The sequence below is a fragment of the Anoplophora glabripennis genome, unplaced genomic scaffold (assembly GCF_000390285.2).
Source record: "Anoplophora glabripennis isolate ALB-LARVAE unplaced genomic scaffold, Agla_2.0 scaffold140, whole genome shotgun sequence".
NCBI lineage: Eukaryota > Metazoa > Arthropoda > Insecta > Coleoptera > Cerambycidae > Anoplophora > Anoplophora glabripennis.
This window is the reverse complement of record NW_019416526.1, coordinates 1,039,526-1,059,712: the sequence shown is the minus strand read 5'-3', so window position 1 is coordinate 1,059,712 and position 20,187 is coordinate 1,039,526. Positions and strand designations below refer to the sequence as shown.

Here is a 20,187-nt window from a genome sequence, read left to right as displayed (position 1 = left end):
GCAAATAACGTTTAAATTGACGAAAAAAAAATTTCGAAAAACTTTCGAAAAAACTTTCGAAATTTTTGAAGTTTTATTTTGGAAAATCTTCCAGATATTGAAGAATCCAATTGTTTCCAACACAGCCACATTTTTCCGTCCTATGCTTCTTTCTGTTCATCAACTTTTAATTAAATTAAAATTAAAGTTGATGACCCAAACCAGATTTCGACCCCGATTCATACCGTTCTTTGGCAAATTTCTAATTAATTTTTGTGCAGTCTGTAATTACTTAAAAACAGTTTTTTTCGCAACTACCTTTTTTCTTCTCTGAAAAAAAAAATATTTTTTTTCATAAATTTAAACGTTATTTGCGGTAAAAATGTGAGAAAACCTCAAAATAATTTTTTTTCCATTTAATCGTGATTATGAAATGTTTAAGCTCAAAAAACGTGACCCTTTAATTTGTTTCAAAAGTTTCACTGTTTGAAACAAAAAAACGGTTCGCTAGATCGAGATGAAACTTCACTGGGTTCTTCTGGGTATATCGAACTGTAATAGTCATGCTTAACAATAGTCATTTCGTGGATTTAACCGTCAATTTTCTAAAAAACCATACATTATCATTTTTCTCCTGTTTTCTAAAATTCGTGTAAAAGATAAAAAAAAAAATCTGAAAAGTTGCGGCAGCATGTTATAGGAAATTTATTCCAGTTTTCGAAACTGCCCTTCAATTCTTTGTACGACCATTTGTCGCCGAGATATCGATGATTGAAGACAAAATTATCCTTTTCCACTAAAAGTCCTATATTTCGATGAAAAATGGTCGTATCGAAATTTAAACAAAAGGAAATTGAAGCTGAATAAACAAGCTATCTGGTCCATGCAGGCTTAGCTGAAAAAATTTTACAAGTCCGTAGACACGGAAAAGAAAATTTGCAAAATTTTTTTGTCGGGCTGTTTCTTAGAATGTATGATAACCGTAGCTCCTAAAAAATTTCAACCGAAATATCTAAAAACTAGAATCTTAGAGCTTCAAAATGCTTTTTTTTAATTCCCGATACGACCATTTTTCACCTAAAATCATGTCAAAATCGTGTAAAAATTTCGAAAATTCTTTTGGCCCTTTAATTTTTTGCATTAGTTTATAATAAAAATAATATAGGTCTCAATATAGATCCTCGCGGAACTCGCATCTCAATTATTTTATATTATAAATTGCCATGACATCAAATCAGCATATATTTATTTTACTTAATAATTCGTCCTGACATACACAATCAGACGCCTTACTTATGTCTTAAAAAAACTTCTTCAGGACTTTCTCCAGCCTGACTGAATATATTCTATAGGTTTCACATAAAAAGAGCGAATTTATGTAAACATTGACTTCCACATTGTCAAAACAAATTTCAGAAGTTTACTCAAATAGGCATGAAAGAATATTTTTTTTATTTCATTACTATCCCCTGCAAAAATTGTAAAACTATTTATGAACCACTCTTTATACAATTCTCCCAGTTTCTTACCTTTTCGTAGTTGTAGGCCTGGTGGATTTAGTAGCAAACTTTGTCGTATTCGACACAGGTTTCTTGGTGGGCTTGTTCTTAGGCTTAAAACTACTCGGCTTTTTCACCCTTGTGACGAACCCCGGCTCTGTAGTATACTGCCACTGTGTAGAGGGTTTGTCGCCGTGCTGCATCGAATTGTGGTTCAGCGAGGTGATGAATCCCGGTTCTGTAGTAGACTGCCACCCCGGTTTCGTGTAGTGACCTATGGAGATGCTGTTCGCCATCGCGAAGGCGTCTGTGCTCATCGGCCTGATGCTGTGTCTGCAAATCAATATTGAAAATATTGAGAATATTATCTAGGAAAAATAGAGATCTCACATCACGTATACAAAGTGTTTCCTATATGTAAAATCTTCTTGCTATGCCATTTTAGGGAATGAACTTCAATGAATCCATTATATAAAACTATCGGTTTCAAAAGGTAGAAATTTTAGGGAAAATAGCATATTTATTTATGTCGAAAGAGCAATGTTTGCCTTCTATTTCTAACAAAAATATGGGAAATTGTCATTTATTTTAAGGGAACTATTTCAATACTTCCTTTTCCTTAAGTCATTATTATTCTGTGAAATTATTGAATGAAAAAGACAAAATAATAATAGCAATAATAATAACAATAATGGCAACCATTGGGTTAATATCATAGTCAAACCATTTTCGAAACATTAACTAAGCGTATCTTTCATTGTTCTGCTTTTTCCAGCTGAGATTTTTATTGAAGTAAAAATTGTGTCATAAAGACAACCCCTTTTTGAACAAATCGAATTAATTTTCGGTATAGTAACATTGAAAAAAGTGACCCAGATGGAAGCAAATTTTGAGTGATGATACGTATTCCATTACTTAATTTAATGAACAAAGCAGCTGCATCGTTCATCGGTTGTCGTATCTGATGATAATTAACAAGATTGAAACTGATACATATCTCTTCTGTTCATCTGATAAACGATTCTAGTTGTATTTAATAGATATCACTGTTGTAATTCAATGCTAGTCGAGGTATATAGTCCACAGAGCAGTGGTTTACTGCAATATTATCAGTATCACTTAAATTTTGCAATCCTCTACATAGTGGCGATACTTATGGTGTTTTCATAGTACCTGCAATATAAGTCACTTTTACCATTTCGAGTCGTTTTGCAGTGATTAAATACGTTCAGGACTTTCAGTGTATTATCTTTTTTTGTAATGTACATCATTAAAGTATTTCATTAATTCTCAACAGTTCTATAGCAGATACGGCAAGTATACAAGGTGTTCCGAAATGATATGCCAATATTTGGTGGGGATGTTCCCTAGGCACATAAGGGGGGAGGGGGGAAACTTATTTCATGTAGTTTTTCGCTTTGTACCTTCCTTACATAAATATTACCAATTAAATGAAGGCCCAAATAATCTATTTGAATGCATTTATTCAGAAATGGTTGATTAAAATAAAGTTTGAAGGATACGTTTTACCAATAAAATTATGTTTTCTGATAATATTCTTATTAACACCTTCGCAAAATTGGTTGAAATGAGCAACCCCTATCGTTTATCGTTATAACTATTTTTTTTTTCTAAATAATATACAGGGTGGGCCACCAATAACGCCTCGGTCGCTAGGGACAAAACCTGTTTAGGTGGGTATGTGTAGGTCGATTACGGCTACATTTCAAAAATATTTTGAAATATACAGGGTGTCCAGGAAAAGCGTACCATATCAAAGTTATGTATTTTTAAATGGAATACTCTGTATTTTACTCATTTTTAAAAGCACCATAAAAAAATAGGTGAACTTTATTAAAGGTTCTTATTATTTACGAGATATTTCAATTTTAGTGAAAATGCAGGCTTTGTGTATAAATTTAATATTAGCAATAAAAAAATTATGTATTTTATATACTTGAAGTTATAAATTATTGTATTTGTCGTCACTTAGTATTGTACAGGGTGTTCAAAAAACTGTTGAATACTTCTCTCAACTTTAAACAGCAATAACTTGGTTATTTTAATGGGACACCCAGTATATTTTTACTTTGGGAGTTTAGAGAAATTTAAAACTCTTTCAAACTGTGTATAGGTTCCTTATACCTACCTCTAACGGTATTGGAGATATATTTATGCTGTTTCGTTTTTTAATGATTTTTTTTGTAATACGTACCCACAAGTCTTCATCGAGGTTTTTATTGGATTGGTTTGGGTTCTTCTTGATGACATCTTTTTAAATATAAGAAAAAAAATGAGGATACAATTAAATGACGCACCTACAAATTTTATATAATATATTCATATAATATTCAGTGAGAAATTATTTAAATCGAAATGTATAAGTAAGAATGGTGCATGTCAGTGGCCACCTAGGTATCTAGACCTGATCATAATGGACTTTTTTGTTTCGGGCTATATAGAAAATCTTGTACACAGTGTTCCACCTACTACTTGCGACGATATGAAGGAAAGGATTAGAGATGCACTTGTACAATCACCCCAGATATTCTAAGGAATGTAAGAATGTCATCTAAAGATAGAATAAGATTCATTCAAGGGAATGGTTATCAATTTGATCATCAATTTTTCCTTGTTTCTTTTAAAAGAAAAATGTCCGTTAATAAATATTTTTAATGTTGTTCCTAATTAATTTAATTCAGTTATTATTTTTTTGTTATAATATTTTTATTAGAAAACTTTCTTGAATATTGTCATAATTGACGCTTTACCAATTCAATAAAGACTTCGATAAAGACATCTTACAAAAAAATTCAATGATAAACGAAACGGCACAAATATCTCCAATACCGTTAGAGACAGGTATAGGGAACCTATACACAATTTGAAAGAGTTTTAAATTTCCCAAAACTCCCAAAGAAATATACTGCGTGTCCCATTTAAATTAACCAAGTTACTACTGTTTAAAGTTGAGAAAAGTATCCAGCAGTTTTTTTGAACACCCTAAGTGACGACAAATATAATAATTTATAACTTCAAGGATCTAAAATACTCTTTCCGAAGATGCATCCTTAAAATTATTTTTATTGCTAATATTAAATTTCTACGCTAAGCCTGCATTTTCACTAAAATTGAAATATCTCACCAACAATAAGTCCTAGGTATGCAGAACCTTTAATAAAGTTCACCTATTTATTTACGGTGCTTTCAAAAATGCAATAAAATACAGGGTGTTCCATTTAAAAATACATAACTTTGATATGGTACGCTTTTTCTGGACACCCTGTATATTTCAAAATATTTTTAAAATGTAGCCGTAATCAACCTACACATACCCACCTAAACAGGTGGCCCACCCTGTATATTTACAGATAATTTAGAAACTTTTTTGGTACTTTAGTTTTTCTTAAATTCCGGTTTTCAAAAAAATAACCTACATATTTTTAGTGAATATTGAGGAAGCAACTGAAATACATTATATTTTTCTCGGAATTTAAAAAAAAGTTGAAGAGTTAAAAAGTTCTAAATTGTTTAAGCCATCTAACAAATATATCTTATTTATTTATGTATTTATATGTATTTATAAAAAATACAATACAATAAAATACAATTCAATAAAATACAATAGGATTTGCTCATTTCAACCCCCTTCTGAGAGCAGGGTGCTAATAAGAACATTGTCATAAAATGAAATTTTAATAGAGAGCCTTCAAAAATAATTACGTGACCAAATAATTTTTTTTCTACAACAATAATTTTATTTCCTTCAAGTTGGGATTTACGTTTTGGTAAAATTAAAAAATTATTTAAAAACTTGAGAACATTCCGTTTGATTGGTGTAATTTTTCACAACATTTATTAAACCAATCGGCAATCGCATTATTTCGAGCGTAAACGCCATGGTTTATCATTGTCCATTGTAAATAAATCATTTCGTCTCATGCTCGACAGTCACATGGCTTGTAACCATTTATGAAGGCTATGTATACTGGTAAAAGATATCCCCCAAGTTCCTATTTTTTTGAGGAAAAATATGAAAACTGCTTCGTTGGACCACCCTTGATCATGTTATATAAAGAGGTCCATTATAAATATTTAAGAGACGCCCCCTCTAAATGGTTGCACATAATTACCCTGTTTATAAATGTTTTATACCAAAATTGCAGATGCCTAACAGATTCCATCAAACAAATGGTCCTAAATAACATGAAAGATAAAGTATTTCATTTTACGAATTTCAACTCAATGAAAAATGATGTCGCCCTGCTCTTCTATGTTAAAAACTTCGTAATTTCAATTTTTTACTGAAACGGAAAAGCAGAACACTACAGGAAAACTTCAGATTGTAATTCTGTACCATCTCCACCTGCGAAACTGTGATACAGTGCAGAAGTCTGCGTAACAACCTTACATAATTTCAGTTACCTGCGACTCTCTTACCTTGGCGGCTGCGTTGGTAGACGAGACGAGGAACCCGGCCTGACGTTCATAGATGCCGCCACCGTCTGGGCAGACGAGCCGTGCGGAGAAGCCGTCACAGGCCTGCTCTTGGTGGAGTAGCTTAGCTGAGGCCGGCTGAAAGCGAAAGCGGGATCTATGTAGGTGTAAAGACACTACAAATAAATGACATATCCATTTAAATGAGACCGCTTTGTTTGTTTTAGATCGTCGGTTGAATGAAAGTAAAGTTTTATGAGGCGCTATTACGCGGACTTTGTTTTGTTTGGTTGATATGCGAGCAACGGTAATGGATGTTTGCCTGGTCGGAAATGATTCAGCCACTAATTAAAGTTACTGTTGTTTATTTTCAGTTACGAGCGCATTTTACAACATCGGACTTTATCATAGATTAGATGCCGTTATCGGAAATCGGTTGAAAAAAGGCGAAATTCCGCTGTGCGAGATCTCCGACTAAAGAAATATCCTTCGGATTGTATAGAATTCTGACAATCTCATACATTTGGGATTGCGTTTGATTTTAGCAGTGACTGATTCAAATAATTTTTTATTTTTTATGAAACTTCTTATAATTTCTTTGGTTTATAAGTTGGTTAAAAAAATTAAATAAAAACTCGGAATCAAAATTTTAAATTTATTAAATACTGTCCATTCAAACATCTACCTTAATTTGTTCAAAACATACAGGCCGATTCACATATAATTTATCGGCTAGATCACATGATTTTTTTATTCTATAAAAGCTAATGGATAGACCTTCTCGATAACATCAGTTAAATAAAACCTTAAGAAGAATTTTTTGTAGATGGTGTTATTATCAAAAGTTTAATTTTAACCACATCATGTCCTGCACTTAAATTTTGAAAATTCGATGTTTTGAGATAAAATATGATAAAATTAAAAATCTATACCTAATATTTTCGAGGGTCAGAAAATGAGTTGCGGGTTTGAAACGTTAAAATTTAAACTAAAGCTAAAAATTAGTTATAAGAAGCGTTTCAAGATTAATTTATCAAATTAAAATCATAAATTTTCCTAAAAACCCTTTTACCTTATAATTTTTATAACAATTTAATTTGGAATGTTAGAAAATCCCAGTAAGAACATTAAAATAACATTTATTAACATCTTAACCTTCAACTGAAAAACTATTGAAATATCCTACTATTTTACGGTTTGTAGTAGTACAATAACTCCTATTTGAAATTTCCTTATAACAAATTCACAGTTTAAAGGTATTTAAAATTGCACTCACGTACTAAATAGGCAATTTTAACATTTCTTCCCCTAACTATGCTTTAGTTATACTAATTTTTTGTTAAATTTTCCTTGTTTTCTCAAAAGCACAAAAGCTTAAAAGCGGCACAACTGGTATACATTTTATTGATTAAGTCCGTCACATCATCTGTTGGAGTAGAGTACACCATAACTTTTATAAACACAAGAAAAATCAATTGGTGTCAGATCTGACTATCGCAATGTCTACCTACGCGTTCCATACGTCCCGATCCTGCTGCTATATTTCAGAAATTTGTAGTTAGACCGCTATTATGCCCAGGTGCACCATGTTGTCACCATATGTCGCGTTCTGCTGACAGAGGAACTTCTAATAAGAATCTCGTTTTGTAGAAAATTGAGATATTACTCACTAGTTAATCTATGAAGCAAAAGGGGTCCAATTAAATACCAAACTTATTTTGATTTTCTGGTACTTTTCTCCTCTTGGATTGCCGTCGGACTAATAATGGCAATTATGGCTACAAACCCGTTATTATGGAAACAACCTTCACCACTCTACAAAATATTGTTTACAACTTAATTATTTTGAGAATTGTCTCAAATAATCTTTATGGATTTTCAGGACGTAACTGGTAGATAATATGTGCTTTGAATATGTAAAAGTTAGGTATTCCTAGAAAATAATCTCTGACGGAACTGAAAAATATACAAGCTTCTTGCTCAATCTTTCTAATTGAACTGTAAGGAAGAAAGTTATATACAGGGTGTCCCGTTCATGTTTCAAAAAAACTTATATGCAAGTTCCTCAGTTCCTCTCTGTTTTCGAGATACAGTGTGTTGAAGTTTTTACTCTCCAATTGGTTTTCCTTAATTATCTTTAAATCGGCTAAAGATAAAAATGACAAAAGTTGAACACGAGTAAACAGCAACTGTGAGTTAAGAATAATGTGCAAACGGTTTGTTTCTGAGAAGCAGTGTCGCCGATACAGGTAATTGGAGGGGTACAATCGAAAAAAAAAATATGTTAAAAGTCAAAATTTATTACATTTCTGAACGGTTCTGTAAACTCTAAAGCATACTGCAAAAAAAAGTTATACTTGTCGAAATTCGATAGCATAAAGATAGAAGGAAATGGGGGACAATTTCAATATCTACTGTAGTATTTCGAGTTTGCACATTTATTTAATTGTGCAGCTGTTTTGTTCTGTATGTCTCCAAGTCTGTTTCCAAATATTTTTCTGTTTTTATCACTTTTTTTAAGCATTCATGTCCATCAACAATTCAGTCCATTCAACAATTGCTTATTTTAGTAATTGTAGTGTAGTAGTTTACAAAATCTAAAATTAGTTACTAATAGGTACCTAATTAATTACCATAATCTGTTTATTTTGATTTACTTTTTTAAATGTTAGTTTACAACAAACTGANACTGAAAAATATACAAGCTTCTTGCTCAATCTTTCTAATTGAACTGTAAGGAAGAAAGTTTTATACAGGGTGTCCCGTTCATGTTTCAAAAAAACTTATATGCAAGTTCCTCATGGAAAAATAATAGGTGTAGTTTATATAAAGTTTTTTCTTAGACGACCTGTTTTCGAGATAGTGTGTTGAAGTTTTTACTTTCCAATTGGTTTTCCTTAATTATCTTTAAATCGGCTAAAGATAAAAATGACAAAATTTGTACACGAGTAAACATCAACTGTGAGTTAAGAATAATGTGCAAACGGTTTGTTTCTGACAAGCAGTGTCGCCGATACAGGTAATTGGAGGGGTACAATCGAAAAAAAAATATGTTAAGTCAAAATTTGTTACATTTCTAAACGGTTCTGTAAACTCTAAAGCATACTGCAAAAAAAAGTTATACTTGTAGAAATTCGATAGCATAAAGATAGAAGGAAATGGGGAACAATTTCAATATCTACTGTAGTATTTCGAGTTTGCACATTTATTTAATTGTGCAGCTGTTTTGTTCTGTATGTCTCCAAGTCTGTTTCCTAATATTTTTCTGTTTTTATCACTTTTTTTAAGCATTCATGTCCATCAACAATTCAGTCCATTCAACAATTGCTTATTTTAGTAATGGTAGTGTAGTAGTTTACAAAATCTAAAATTAGTTACTAATAGGTACCTAATTAATTACCATAATCTGTTTATTTTGATTTACTGTTTTAAATGTTAGTTTACAACAAACTGAAACATAAAATAAATTTTAATATTTTTTTAGTTAATAAAATGTTTTACAATTTAACTGTTTCATGTGATACGTAAGAAATTAAAATTATAGTCTTAAATGCAAATACTGTTGGTAGCTAAATGTCTTCAGCTCATTCAATGGTAAGTTCCTCTTTCAAATTAATATTTTGTTAATGTACTCGTGCCACCTTATGTGAGAAAAAAAATGCAACTTTATTTTTCTCGAAAATGATAGGTACATGCTACCGAATTTCGACAAGTATACTTTTTTTTGTAGTATCCTTTAGAGTTTACAGAACCGTTTAGAAATGTAATAAATTTTGACTTTTAACATATTTTTTCTTTGATTGTACCCCTTCAATTATCTGTATTGGCGACACTGCTTTTCAGAAAGAAACCGTTTGCACATTATTCATAACGCACAGTTGATGTTTACTCGTCTACAAATTTTGACATTTTTTCTTTAGCCGATTTAAAGATAATTACGGAAAACCATTTGGAAAGTAACAACTCCAACACACTGTATCTCGAAAACAGGGCGTCTAAGAAAAAAAACTTTAAATTAACTACCCCTATTATTTTCCCAAGAGAAACTTGCACACAAGTTTTTTTTGACACATGAACGGGACACTCTGTATATTTAAAATATTCGCCTGTAAGGTGATCATTTGCGACTGAGTTTAGCCGAATGCATGTTTTCAAATCAAAACTTCAATGTTTTAAAAGATTTTGCTTCAATTTTTCTAAAGTTGTTTCATCTGTATGTCGTCCGTTTGGATAGTACATAACATTTTGTAAACTTTCGCCATAAATTATAATTATGTCATACTTTTCTTCATTAGTGTATTGAATTATCGTAAATACATAGTTCAATGACACTGTTTGACAGTTTTGTACTTTTAATTTGACTATTCAACGTCTACCATGATGCGTTGTACCATGGAAATAAATTACGTGGTTTAGTACAACTATCAAGAATGAAAATTACTTTATACTACTACTTTATATACTTTCAAAAGATTTTAATATACGTTTTATTGGTTGAAGCGTGACTCAATTTCTGAGTCTAGAAAATATACGAGTTTTGAATATTTTTAACTTGATTGTGAAATGTCTCAAAAATAAATGAGTTTTCAAAAGATAAATATAGGACATAATTTGCTTAAAATTAGAAATATCCCTTTCCGTTATCTAGTCTATTTGGAGGGGACAGGTTTATGTGAATCACCCTGTATATATTTATAATTACTGAGTGTCAAATATATTTACCCTGTAGGTCTAGGTTTACTGGAACTGTAGCTGGTGGTTGGTTTGCCTGGCTTTTTGGTGTCGGGACTATTTTGACTAGTGTACAACACTTGGGGACGACCTTGTGAGTGAGCTTGGTGGTGAGGTTGGTGTGGCACCACTGTGTTGTCTGTGTTGTTATGAGCACAGCAAGACCCAAACATGAAAGTGTCCACGCACATTCCTAAAAATATTAACAATCATAATCACAGAAGAGGCCCTCTAATTCGTAATCTCAGTAGACAACTTGTATGACTAAGGTTTAGATATACTGGTTGCAAATTCGCTTTACAAACCATTCATAGAAATTGACGGGTTATATTGAATACATTATTATGTGTAGGTACTGCTTCGTTGTGAAAGTTTAAGTAAAGTCAGTTTAGGTTATCCCGAACGATAAATACTGCTTAACAGTAATCATCCTACTTTTATAAAAAAAAATGGTCCTAAGAGTCTAGACCTTTAAGAACTTACTAACTAGACTTATTTTTCACCTATAGTAATAATCGCGATTGAAATTCGTATTGGTCAATTCGTCGTTAGTATAGTTTTGCTCATTTAGTAAATGAATTAAATTTCCAAAAAAAAGCTTTCGAAGCAACAGTAGTAATTATAGTGGATATGTATCGTAATCAAGCATTTTAGAGAAAATACTTTACTGCAATAGAAAAAAAATAAGCAAGAAACTCTAGACCTCTACCCCTTGCAACTGAAGGGGAAGGCCAAGCAATTATCTAGTAAATGACTACTTGATAAGTACACAATTTTCTTTTTGTAACTTTGCTCATGCTTCAGGAATAAAAAATGAAAACTAAATTTGTCTTCATATCTAATGATTCTACATTATAGCCGTTTTCATAATAAAGAAAACTGAAATATATTTTTATACATACCTATGTGAAAACCTTCGGACTTGATACACTCATAAACGAACATACAAGTACCCTGTTGTCCGTCTACCCAGCAAGGTTTGGGACTTATTTGATAAGCTAAAACAGAAATTACATATTAATTAAAAAATTCGTGAAGAAATAGAAAATGCTATAATGCATATTTACAAACTTGGGAATTATTTTGAAAGGTACCTATGCATTAATAATAAACATTTTCAATGGCCAAAAAAATTTATAATACTCAAAATTGTTAAAGATGTTTGAGGACCCCTGGCACCAAAAAAGTGAATATTTGTAGTCAGATATCGCCGTCTGTTTTTTGTCTTGTTTATTTTTTGTGTTGCTAGCTAGATTATTATCTACTTCTACTTTAGTTTTCTTTACGGAAACATATCTTTTACTGTTTAAGTTTTAATTGATGTTATTTGTGAAGAAATGTTTAATTGATGTAATTTGTTTTTCTGGATTCTTATTTTAACTGTTTAATTTTTGAGAAAAACCCGTTTTTCTTAGGTCTATGTATGTCAACACATTAACAATGAATTAACTGACATATGGAGTACACAAAGCGATTTCTGTAAACAGTTGTAAACAAACCCAGCCGAGCTATCGACGGAGTCAGCGGTTCTAAAAATGTTTCTCCGTATTATTGTGGTAAATCAGTACGTATTAAAAATCTATATTCTACTTGCCAATCGAGTTCTCGAACCTCGATTTATTTACTCTACAAATATCTTCGAGTTTGTAAACACTCACTGTATTTCGTGGCTTTCTTTTATCTATTAAAGTGATAAAATTCCATTTAGTAGGTTAACTATTGCCATATATAACCCACCACATCTGTCTTTGAGACCATATGTTTCCAAAATGTAATTATAGATAATATCGTTTTACTGACACTAAAAATTTATATTACCATGTCGAAAGTGTCGTCAATGAACGGATTCAATAGGATAGACTAAAATGACAATGAGAAACTTACAATAAATTTTACTATTAATAACATTCATAAGAAGAAGTCGTAAATAATAAGATTCGTAAACATGTCATAACCAAGTCATTGATATTTCTGGTTTGCTTATCTTTTAAATTGGCACATATTTTTATACTTTCGCACTTCTTTAATTTTTATTGGTTTTAAATCTGACAAATAAAACTAGAAGATTACTATTTTTTATTTGACATGTTTAAATGGCAAATTAAAACAGGTTTACCTCGAGGAAATACTTGAGCTTTAGTATAATGAATCGGGTTTAAATCCTACTTAATTTATACCTGCATCAATTAAATTACACCAGCAACTAACATCACGATTAGCATTAAAACATAATGTAATTAATTAACAGACACAATAAGATTACAAAACTATTTGTCTACATTAGTCAGTTGTTATTCTTGTCACGTGGCAAGCGCAACGGGTAATAAATCTTCTTTGTAACGAGACAAACTTAAATTATGACTGATAAAACAATGAACAAAACGCTGTATAACTGATAAAACAATGCATAACTTGCTGGTACTAAATCGAAGAGTCGATATGCTACTTTGTAAACAGACACGTACGAAAAGTATTTTTACATAATAAATTTTTCTTGAAATAACATCTTGTGATGTTACTTGAAAAGTACATCGAAACATCGAAAAAATATATTTGAACAAAATGTTTCTTCTTTTTAAGTTAATTGATATCAGATACACAGGTTATTCATCATCTTTTGTTATTATACAAAAGTCGTAAATATAATAGAAAAATATTTTTTTTTTCTATTGGAATGATGCTCAAGTCCGTAACGTCTTTGGTTTCGGAGACAAGAGTACCTTGGATACATATTGATATCAAATGTTAGAAATATGCCAAAGTTATTTTAAAGTCATACGGTTAGATATGCGATCATACTATCATTGAAATGAATAGTCTTCCAATTTATAAAGAGGTTACGCCACTCAAAATAAAAAGGGAGACTTGTAGCACCCACTAGGCTATCTAAACCTAATTTGGCGTGCTGACAGGGTGTGCATAAATCGATGAAAATTGCTGAAAATCCAGAAAAATCGTGGAAAAGCCTGCTAATTTGCATCAGCAATGTTTTCAAAAGATGCTTTTGGACAGGATAAAGCCTTAATCGTATGTATTATAATTCACTGAACTTCATAATCGAGTTATTTGAGAGAAATCGCCAGAAAAATAACAAAAATCGTTTTGGTTAGTTGACTTTTCCAGAATTTTTATTAGGGATTTTCAGCCATTTTTAGCGATTTACCTAGAACCTGTGCGTGTTGGATTAAAACTAGTAACGGAATCGGATTTAGCGCGTCAAAATATATACAGGGTGACTCATTAACAATGGGAAATCCGAAAGCTGAAGATACCACACGTGAAATGATGATCATTGGCGCAAACATGCCTTATCTGAAAGTTGATAGTTTCGGAAATACAGGATGTTGAAAGTTACAATTTTAATTCATTTTTTCTTACGATTATTTGATTGTTCGCAGAATCCAACGTTGGCAATGATACACTTTACACAGCATTTTTTGTGAGATCTCTGAGTTTGAAACAACGTATTGGAATTGCGTCTGACTTCGTTGGTAGCGATTTGTTGTCTTTGCCACAACTCTTCACGCGAACTGATTGTTTGTAAACTATATCTTTCTTTCGACAGAATACAAAAATCGAGAGGATTGAAGTCTGGGCTTTTGAATGGACAAGTAAAAATGCTTGCACGACCAATCCACTTGCCGAGTACTTATACCTAGAATTTCGGTCACTCTAACCAAAACTTACTCTTGCTCCTGCTCCTGCTCAACCTAAATACTTTTTGGAGCGCTGTTATTACATTTCAGACGGAAAGATCCCGTTTCGCCTAAGCGATTGTACAAATTTTAAATTGTTTTTGATTTGGTTGTCTTCGGTTGGGATATAATTCAGAATATCTTCTAGCTGAAGCAAGACCATTGAAATTTTCTTACACATAGACAGATTATCGGCAGTTGCTGCTGGTACTTTTACGTCAACACCAAAAACAGAAAAAGAATGGCTTAGCCCTAATAGAGTAAAAGTTGGTACCCATACATCTGAACTGATGTGTTGCATTTGGTAGGATAAAAAAAGACAGTGTATGGACTGCCGAGGTTTACTGCCACAACAACTTGGTCGTCTTGAGGTTGCAATTCAAGAACAGAGGCGGGGAAGAAATCATCAAGTGGTGCACATGCTGCTATTCAGTAGCTCGTTTGAGAAGTCGGATTTCAAATCTGCTCTATTCTCCTGATCTTGCTTCATTATATTTCTTTCTCCTTCACTCTATCGGGCAAGTACTGAGGAACCTGCTTTAGTGACGTAGTCATCAAAGCTGGCATGGTGAATTCTACACTCTCAAATATCTGTGCATCTTGTTTATTATTTCATGGATTTTGTTTATTTTTTGTACATTTTGAATTTAATAAAAATGCTACGGACTTATGCATCAACTCAATATTTATTACATTTTTTAAATTTAGTGTTACATAATAGCGAAAGTCCAGCTTTTAGAAAGTACTCTATAATATCCCAACACTTCCTGGCAACGCTTTCATTATTTATTGATTCAATTTATTGACTCAAATAACCGTTAAATTCAAAATCTGGCCATCTTTGCAAATTTATGACCCACTAATGAAATTCATCCAATTAATATATTTTTTTTATCTCTCCTATAATTCACCTTTTTTGTGAATAATATTAAATTGATTTCACTGTAAAAGAATCGATTGATAATAAATCGGTTCGTCTATCAAGAAACGAGTTTTTATAACGAGCTTTCAGAACAGCGCTTTCGAATTTTGTTGATTTATGGAGCAAAAACCTGTTGCATAAGAATTTAATTAGGAGGATTCAGGAAGCTGCATCAAGAGTAGTCGTTATTGCTCGAGTCGAGGAATTATAACAGCATTATAGGTGCGAAAGCGACGCGGAGCGCCACATAAATAGCTGCAGGAAATTATTAATAATTGCGAGAGCTTTAGCTGTTTACTGGTTCAGTCTCACTTTGTTATTTTTAATTACATGCACTTGCTGTAGTTCCTTAATTTTTTTTTACAACAATTAGATCGTGTTATAGTTCTATGAAAAATACAGGGTGTCTCACGGTGACGGCCAATTAGAATTATTTCAAAGATTACTTCGATTTGAATTTGGAAAAATTTGGGATACCGGGTTTTCGGGCATGCCCTTCTCAACTATAATAATGGCGCCCACGTACCACTTCCGGTTATACCGGAAATCCCTATCAACTTGCTTATTTTAAATGGAACTCCCTATATATTATTGCAATTTTGGATTCTACGTGTTATTTTAGGTGGACTTTATGAAGTTATCCTATTCCTAAAATTAACTGTTTTCAAACCATGAGTTTAGTTAACTTCAAACCTTCATAAGTCGGTTTTTTAAATGGAACACCCTGTATGCTTTTCTATATTCTGATACACAATTTTATTCTCTTTCGAACGGTATCAGGGTTCCCTATACCTATCTCTTCTAGTTTTTAAGTTATCTACTATTTTTTGTTTAATCACCTAAAATCATGTAATTTCTTGCGAGGACAGCTGTGGAATTTTTAGCAAAACTTCAAAACAAACAACTAAACTGTCACCAGTTATTTATTATTATTTATTCACAGACAATGGGATTCTAAGCAGAACATTTACAGTTTTTAATGAGACATATCCCAATTTTCCACCAATGAGCAGAATAAAGTTAAGAATTCTAAAAAATCAACTTCATACATAGTAATACACAATTTTAATTATGTATGTTGATAATAATAATGCACTAAGATAAAAAAATGACTTAAAAAAGTCATACATGTTCAATATGACCCCCATTAACAGCTAAGCATTTCTGGATTCTAGAGATAATACCATCAGTCACCGCATTTGCTATTTCAGCTGAAGGCAATTCATGGAACGCTCTTCGTATTCGAGCAATCAAATCCTCTTTTGAAGCAACGGGTGTAGAATAAACTTTTTGCTTTATTACTCTCCAAACATTAAAATCTAATGGAGTGAGGTCGGGAGACCTCACTGGCCAATTCCACGGTCCTAGGCGACTCATCCATCTATCTTCAAACATTTCAGTCAGCTGTTGATCGATTTGATTGTAACATTAAGCCCCATCTAATTATTGATACCAACACTTCCTTAGTTGGTCTAAAGGTATATCAACTAGAAAATCTGCCACAACCGTTTGCAAAATATTGAGATATATGTCGGCATTTAAATTTTCTTCGTAGATATGGTAAGAAATTTGGTTATTTTAATTAGACAAAAAACATTTACGCTAAATTTATTTTGAAACTTTCTTTCCCGGATAACATGAGGATTTTCAGATGACCACAAATGAGTAAATTTAGTTCTTAGCATCCTGTGAATGGACGCTCGTGAAATATATATAAAATAGGCTAGCACATTTATTACATTATCTTCATTTGAAGTTATTGGTTTTGGTAAAATTCTTTCTGCACAAATTCGACCATACTATAGTTGATTTGCTAAAATTCTTCTTAACTTTTTTCTGCTCATTGGTGGCCAATTTGGATATGTCTCATTAAAAACTGTACATGTATAATCCCATTGCAACGCCCGTGAATGAATAATAAATTTGAAATATCAGAATTTGAATATGTATTGTTTTCCATTCCTTATAAACAATAAATTAAACTGTCGCTGCAAGAGACTAACAATAAATTGACAGTTTAGTTCTTTGTTTTGAAGTTTTCCCGTTCGAAAGAGAATAAAATTGTTTATCAGAATATAGAAAAACCCCTATAAATTGTTGCTTTATCTTTCTTACTATAAAATACACATGATTTGAAGCAGTCACTGTTTCTCTCAATTTTTTTGAAAAAAATTAAATATCTCGAAAACGGTTAATTTTAGGAATAGGGAAACTTCCACCTAAAATGATACATAGAATCCAAAATTGCAATAATATATAGGGTGTTCCATAAGCAAGTTGATGGCGATTTCCGGTATAACCGGAAGTGGTCGCCGTGAGACACCCCGTATAGGGTGTAGTATTACAACGAGAAGGTCTTGGACATCCTTGGATATAATTTAAGAATATTTTTTTTATTTGTACATTTTTTATTCTGGAACATTTTTTTATATTAATTTTTAAACTATTTACATTCGTTTCTATCTCATTTGCCTTTTTACAAGAATTTTTTAACATTACCAGCAAGCAATACTGTGTCTAGTGTTCAATAAAAAAAATTGTAAATGTAGGTGAGATATAATCTACAAAGCAAGTTATATGTTTATAGTTCTTTAGATATTGTTGGAGTAATTCAATGCTGGATGAGGCTATAGTCTGCAGAGTAGTTGCTTCTCATTTCTCATATTTACTTTAAAAAAAAAATTAGTTAGGAAATCCAGCAGTATTAAGTAATATTTTTTCTAGTCGATTTATAAGTAAACAATAAATCAAATAAATTAAGATCCATATCACCGTTAAAGTGTAATTAGTACCACATTCTGGTGAGGATAAAATTAAAATTTGTCGACTCTAAAAAGCGTAACTACTGGTATTTTCAGAATGTCTGATGAAGTCTCTAAAAAAGTTGTGTCCAGTTTTTAATGAAACACCACATTTAAGGACATACGTATGTTTAATGCACAGCATACGGTCAAGTATACCTTGTCCTCTTTGTGAAGAGTTAACAGCGGCACCAGGGGCTGCAGACCATACCAATATGGCACCCAGAATGGCCATCCAGAGCATACTTGATCCTGAAACAAATGAACAACGTAAGTTATAGGTAACAATTAAACTGAAGAAAATGGATGTGTGTAATTTAATAGATTTTATTTTCAGCTGTTTTTAAATAACATCAACTACAATTGTATAGTAGGTATTTAATTGGCAGGTAGGTATACAGGGTGTTTATTAAGTACTTGTACAAACTTTAAATGGTGAATCTTTGACTAATTTTAAGATAAAAAGTTCATATCAACATTTGTTCGCAACGGCTTGGTTCTCGAGATAGAGGCGGTCCAAAAAATTTTTGTTTGGTATTTTAATTAAGTATATTTTTGTTTTGCGAATTTTTATTTTCTAATTTTTACTAATTTGGTGACAGTAATTTGTAAAGTGATAGTGTAACATAGCACATGACTTTATTTCACTTATTTTTCAAAAACATTTTATTTATTTTATTTTATAAAATTCAAACTCGTTTTTTTCGAAATGGTTGTTCTCAGCGACAAGTACTAAGAGTACCTTTTGTAGGAAAAATGTAATGGAGAATATGTATGTTTAGTAAAAATTATATACAGTGCGACACAAAAAAGTTATGGTTATTTAAATCAAGGTGCAACACTGTATGTGACTCCCTCTAAAAATAAACAAAAAACCAAATAAATATTTGAGTTTCTCATCATCAATACTCCCAGTTTCCGGAATTTCGTCAAATTGCCATGTTATTGAACAAAAATATTAAAATACCAAACACAATTTTTTTTTTTTGGACGCCCTGTACCTCAAGGATCAAGTTGTCCTAGACCCATGTTCATATGAACCTTTTATCTTAAAATTAGCCAAAAATTCACCCTTTAAAGTTTGTACAAGTAATTAATAAACACCGTGTATACAAATAAAGGTTATTTTGAAAAAATTGACGGTGTTTTTAGAACAGGAGATGTTACTTCTTGTTCAATTTTCATTTGTTTACATTACTCTAATTTATAAATATGATAATTAATTAATAGCATTCCTTAAAACGTAATTTGGAAAATATATGTATAAACGGAATTGTGTTGGGTGCAACATTATTGTTCTTCTAAAGAGGTTTCTGGGTTCTAGTTGGTGTGAAAACGAAATTCGTGATTATGACCATTGTTTGCGAATTATTAATATCCTCTTGCATTCCAGTACTCAATATTTATGTGTGACATTCATATAAATTGCTTAGACATACTTTTGGGATATGTGACTGATTGTGAGATAACGCTGAGTTAGCTATAATCGTATGGACAGAATAAATTTGTTGCTCTTTTGACATATGAAAAGAAGGAGTTTTGATCTTATAATAATAATTAAAACGTAGGATTTTTCCTATCATAACTTCAAACATATACAAATATTTTTTTGAACATAATGTAAAATAAAGTCAATAAATAATATAATTGGCGTGGTGACGGTTGAGAAGAGTTGAACAATTTCCGCAGACTACTTCTGACATTTTGAAAGACATATCAGAAGAAACTGTGTAATTGGAGATTAAATCATCTGTTTGGTATGTACTTGCCCTGCATTGGTCCAGATCATTCATGGGCATTGGTTTAAAGGCACTGACCTATGATATTCCTGTTGTTGATTTTTGGTTGCAAGTTTTGTTAACAATGTTACAAAGTGTCTGAGCATGGATTGCGTTTTTTCAATTAATTTTTATACGGGGTGTTTCAGAAAGACCTCCCGTAAATACAGGGGGTGATAGTACGACAAAAAATAAGAATTTTTTTGTCTTATGAACTATATGTCCTGTTGTTTTCGAGATACAAAGCGACAAAATAAATGTTTTAATTGAATTTTTACGAAAGTTTCCAAACGGTGCGAAATATTTTTATAAAATTTGGTATTCCGGGGTTTTTAAAGATACCAA

The 20,187-nt window shown here is 31.7% G+C and overlaps 1 protein-coding gene across 1 annotated transcript; it reads right to left on the bottom strand.

The window, feature by feature from the left end:
* Positions 1-1,508: 1,508 nt before the first annotated feature.
* Positions 1,509-19,863, bottom strand: LOC108905504 (serine proteinase stubble-like; the record flags this gene model as incomplete). Its single annotated transcript, XM_018708380.1, has 6 exons — positions 19,830-19,863; positions 18,224-18,316; positions 11,549-11,644; positions 10,638-10,839; positions 5,919-6,053; positions 1,509-1,811 (listed from the first exon to the last, which is right to left on the bottom strand). Coding segments are annotated over exons 1-6 (863 nt in total), but the record flags the coding sequence as incomplete, so codon positions are not given.
* Between the last annotated feature and the right edge of the window lie 324 nt (positions 19,864-20,187).